This window comes from Pundamilia nyererei, unplaced genomic scaffold, assembly GCF_000239375.1.
Source record: "Pundamilia nyererei isolate P.nyererei 1_Seehausen unplaced genomic scaffold, PunNye1.0 scaffold00753, whole genome shotgun sequence".
NCBI classification, from domain to species: domain Eukaryota; kingdom Metazoa; phylum Chordata; class Actinopteri; order Cichliformes; family Cichlidae; genus Pundamilia; species Pundamilia nyererei.
In genome coordinates this window covers 63,887-68,890 of record NW_005188154.1, presented here as the reverse complement: position 1 = coordinate 68,890, position 5,004 = coordinate 63,887, and the positions used below count along the sequence as shown (strand labels likewise).

Below are 5,004 nucleotides of genomic sequence, written 5' to 3'. Positions count from 1 at the left end.
TATGCCCAGCTTGTTGTGCACTGTGCTTCTGGCACGCCACAGTGTCCCTTATTTGATATTTAAAAGTTGGCAACCCTATCTGTAATTGACATATCATTTACATATCCACGTAGGTTGCCCTACATCAAATGACCAGCATATCTCTGTACTTCCAAATGAGCTGTTAAAGGGGTCTTTGTGTGATCTGTCCTTGGTGAAGCAAATGGACGAAAAGATTTGACACATTGACAGGGCTTCTCTCCACCACTGCAGCACCAATGTAGAAAGATGTCCTGGTCCACCACTTCTCCTCTGCTCAGGCTTAGCCTTTCACCAGCCCCTCACTCTTCATCCTCCATGCTCACCATTTCTTCTTCTCTGCCAGTACTTGCATCTCGCACGATGAAGAAGCTCTTGATGCTGAAGTAGTAGTTACCAGCCCAAGACCTGCAGCATGTCTGGGGAGCTCACCTTTGCCCATTTTTCTGGAAATTCCTGACTCAATGTTGGCCAGCTCTTCTGGCTTGATGATACCAAGCAGTTCATTGGTGGTTCTGCACCTAGTTAGTCTGAGTCATCTGCAACCATAACTCTTCGAGCTCCCTCTTCCAGGTAGAAGCTCCCACCTGTGTTGCCCAGGATAATTGCTAATCTGTGAGCCCTGTGCAGCTCAAGCTTTAGAAACCCAGGCTACCAGAGCCTCTTGAGCAGCTCCAGGTTCCCGAGTCATCTCTGAAGCCTTCAGTGCTGCTCTAGTCACCAGTCATCCCATACAAACAGAATCAGAGCCCATGGGCCCTGAGCAACCGGGACCAGACGCCATGGATTTTTTGCCACCGAGTTCCAAGGGCCTCTGTGTTCCTGCGCTGCTACAGTTGACCTCCAACCAAGGTACCTAAGGTTCATTGTTCTGGTCCCAGTCCCTTCCAACATCTTCATCAAGATGATAGAGAATTATGTGTGGGATGACATTTTTTTTTATATTTAAAATTAAATGTCTATCTATGATTAGCACACTTGGCTCGCAGTACTAACCACAGCCTGCTCATATATTTCTCTGTGGAGTTTCCTACAGAGTAAGCCAGAATAAACTTTACTCTGACTTCCTCTGACAGACCAAAGATGTGCTTGAGAATGGCTGATTCTCTCTCTCTATGTTGACCCTCTGATAATGTGGCGACCTTTCCAAGATGTACACCACTTTTTGTCCCTGTGTCACTTTGAATTAGATAAGAGGTTAAACAATTGATCGGATGTTACTGTTTGGACAGTGTTGCACTCTCTGACTTTTGATGGGAGCACTGTATCACTGTATCACTGTGATCATGTCAGCAATAACAACTTCACCTGTAGAGTTCAAGACTTTGCAGATGATAAATGCTGTATTCTTTTTAATAAAAGTAACATAATCAGAACAGTAAATTGTACTACTTTCTTTGCGTCAGCTTTGCATATGTGCATATGTAGTTTCTGTCCATTCTGCTATACTTATTTTTATGTACTGAAAGTGACCTGATGAATTACGTCATCTAGAGAAAAGGAAATGCAGGCTGTAGCTTAGAGCTGCTTTTATGGTCACCAAATGTTTAAGCAGACGATCAAAAAAGGAATCTAGTCAAGAAGAGCACAGTGGGAATTTAATGGTGCTCCTTTTGCACTGCACTACCCATAGTGTTAATGCAAGGCTATGAAAAATTTGAGAGAACTGGAGTGACTATGGCCATGACACATATCTTTGTGTGTGTGTGTGTGTGTGTGTGTGTGTGTGTGTGTGTGTGTGTGTGCGCGTAGATGTGTAGAGAAGCTGCAAAGAGTGCGTTTGTCAGGCAAACAAATGGCAATTTTTCCTCATTGTTTACTGATGTTTAATATTGTAATGAGGAAACAAATGTAATCACACTAGTCCACCTAGTAGTTTAGATGATGCATGTATTTCATAGTGAATTACCAATGATGGGAACCGCTGCAACCAGAAAGTAGTGCTATGATCACTGTGAATGATAATTACATAAATAAATGCAGAACATAATGTGACTGTTTTAACCTTTCTTGGCACAAGAAGCAAGCTGATGTGGACAACAAATGTCAGCAGTGGAACGGTGCTGCTGTGGTTTGTGTAGCTGTTTATAGTTCTATGAGCTCATTATAAAGGGGAAGGAAGCACAAAGACACTTTACAAGGAAACAGCTTCACCGTTAGAACACGTTGACTTTAGCACTGCAGCAGGGTTGGGTGTGACAATGAGGCACTCTTTGTTCTGCATGCTTGATTTATTATGTGAGTACATTAATAACTGTGTCTTATGAGTATCACAAATTATTGAACATGTTTCTGTATTATTGTAGGGTCTTTATCTTACAATGTAAAGTGCCTCGATGTGGCTGTTGTTGTGATTTGAAGCTAAATAAATAAAACTGAACTGAACTGAATTATGAGAATTACAGTAAATTTCCAGACAATACAATTTGTCTTGAATGTAGCACATTTAAAGTTTATTTCAATATAATTATATTGAGTGATTCCTTAACTTCATCAAAAACAGGTTTAACAAAATCTGATCAGGTTTCAATCTTCATTTCAGTGCTCAGTACGGTCTTCTATGGAAATGCTACAGGTGAGATTTTTTCTTTCTTTCTTGTTTTCCTCAAATGTAATTCAGTCTTTATTTATTTATTTTCGTATTTATTGCCATTACCTCTTGAATGAAATTAATCTCTTGAATTTGCCAAATGTCCTAATAATGAGATACTGCACATATAAAGTACTTTGAATATTAAGAAGAGGAATCAAGACTTTTTTAAATCAAGAAGAAGAGGAAGCGACTGAAGGCAAAGGGAAGAATTAAAAAAGTCTGATGAAAAAGGTGAAAGTTGAAGGAGGAAGAATGCTGCACAGGGAGGAGTTGAGATAGATCTGGGTGGTAGGCAAGAATTACCAGACGACTGGGAAAGTACAATTGTAGAGGTGAGGGAAACCATGAGGAACATATTCGATGTATTCTCTTGACAGAAGAAAAAGGACAAGGAGACTTAGCAGTGGAATCATGAAGTATAGGAAAGTCAAGTCAAGTCAGCTTTATTTGTATAGCACATTTAAAGGACATCAAGTATCGGCCAAAGTGCTGAACAGGGATGATAAAAGAAAGAATTAAAATAAATGTGCATTACAAAACATCCAAATATATACACACACCCAAGCAGACTCTTATATACATTTGTTTGTACAAGTATATATGTACCAGTACATATGCACATACATATACATGCATATATGCACACACACACACGGGTACGCACGTGGACATAAATACATGTATACATATACATGTGCATAAATGATCCAATGAGATAAAACACCAGAATAGCTAAAATGGAACAAAAGCGGCATCAGATCCGAAAGTCTTTGAAAATAGGTCTTCAAATTTGATTTGAAGATTTCCAAAGAGGAAGACAATTTTATAAAAGAGGAAGACTGTTCCAGAGTCTCGGAGCAGCGATGGAGGAAGCCCTGTCACCTCTGGATTTTATCTAGGAGCGTGGAACCAGTAAAAACATCTGACTGGAGGAACGCAGAGTTCGAGTGGGTAGGTGCAGGCTAAGGAGATCTGAAATGTAAGCTGGAGCCAAGCCATGGAGGGCTTTAAAAACAAATAATAAAACCTTGAAATCAATTTGGTATTTAACTGGCAGCCAATGTAAAGATGTGAGTATTGGAGTAATACTGTCTCTCTTTCTGGTGTCCGTCAGGAGCCTTGCGGCTGTATTTTGAACAAGTTGCAGGCGGGACAGGCTTCATTGACAGACACCTAAATAGAGAGAGTTACAGAAATCAAGATGTGATGAAATGAAGGCATGGATAACGGTTTCCAGATCTTTAGATGACAAGATAGTTTTGAGGATAGAAATGCTCCTGAGCTGGAAGAAACTGCCAACAACAACTCAATTTATTTGTTTGTACAGCTTGAAGCTAGATCCCTCAAGAGTTTTAACATGGGGATGTAGATTAGCTGATCGTGGGCCCAAGTCATTTCTTGTGAGACTAACAGAGGCTTGTTTGCCAAAAATTGTAATATCACTTTTGTCATGGTTTAGCTTGAGAAAGTTCAAAGACATCCAGCAATTTATGTCACTAAGACAATCTGAAACTTTCTGCAATGTGCTATCAATGCCTGGTTTTAGGGAGAGATAGGACTGTGTATCATCTGCATAACAAAGAAAATCAAAAATGAGAGACGAGGACAGGTGGAGGAAGTGAAGAAAGGTATGAAGAGGTGGACAAGATCTTTAAAATGCACAGAAGGATTTAGCTGTTATTCTGCACCTCCATTGCTGGAGTGGATATATAGAGCTGGGGAAAACAAGATGGTTGTTGCCTGTTGTTGCAGTAATTCCAGAATCAGACTCTTGTATGTGAAAATAATAGCAGTCCTATTGTGCTTGGTTAGCCTGTACCTGACAGGTACCAATAAATGAAGGGGAGTGCAACTCTGGCAATCGCTTAATTACAAACTCAGGTGTGGTAGAAGTTTGGTTCCATGTCACAAAACCTTTGGTTGACAAATGACCATGTGACTCAGGAAGGAAAGCAGTGCAACCATGGAAATATGGCACACTTAGTTCAGGATACAGTTGGGTATAGAAGTAATACTTTAAATAAATCCTCAATCACACTGGCATTAACCACAAGGTGGTTCAGATATCCTGGGAACCTCCTCAGTGAGGCGTTCCAGGCATGTCCTACCGAAGGTAGCCCCAGAGCAATCCCAGGACATATTGAGAATAGATTGGATATCCATACCAGGGTGATTTGTGACATTCAGGTCTCTCTTGAAAAAAAGAAATCTCTAATCTCAATGATGCTTTTACCTGCATGAATAAAAAAACAATGAATAACTGGGGACTCTGCCAGATGCTCCCAGCACAAATGACCTATATGGCTGACTGATATCTAGTGTTGGGACTAACGCGTTATTAAGTAACGCAGTAACGCGTTACAGTAACTACGTTATTATTGTGGTAACGAGCA

At 40.4% G+C, this 5,004-nt stretch overlaps 1 protein-coding gene across 1 annotated transcript in view; it reads left to right on the top strand.

The window, feature by feature from the left end:
• Window positions 1-2,173: 2,173 nt before the first annotated feature.
• LOC102204198 (basement membrane-specific heparan sulfate proteoglycan core protein) overlaps window positions 2,174-5,004 on the top strand; it is a 12,637-nt gene continuing 9,806 nt past the window's right edge. The window contains exons 1-2 of the mRNA XM_005754928.1: window positions 2,174-2,256; window positions 2,561-2,593. Of these exons, the coding sequence (XP_005754985.1) occupies window positions 2,220-2,256; window positions 2,561-2,593 (70 nt within the window). The 5' untranslated portion in view covers window positions 2,174-2,219. The remainder of the gene's footprint in view (window positions 2,257-2,560; window positions 2,594-5,004) is intronic.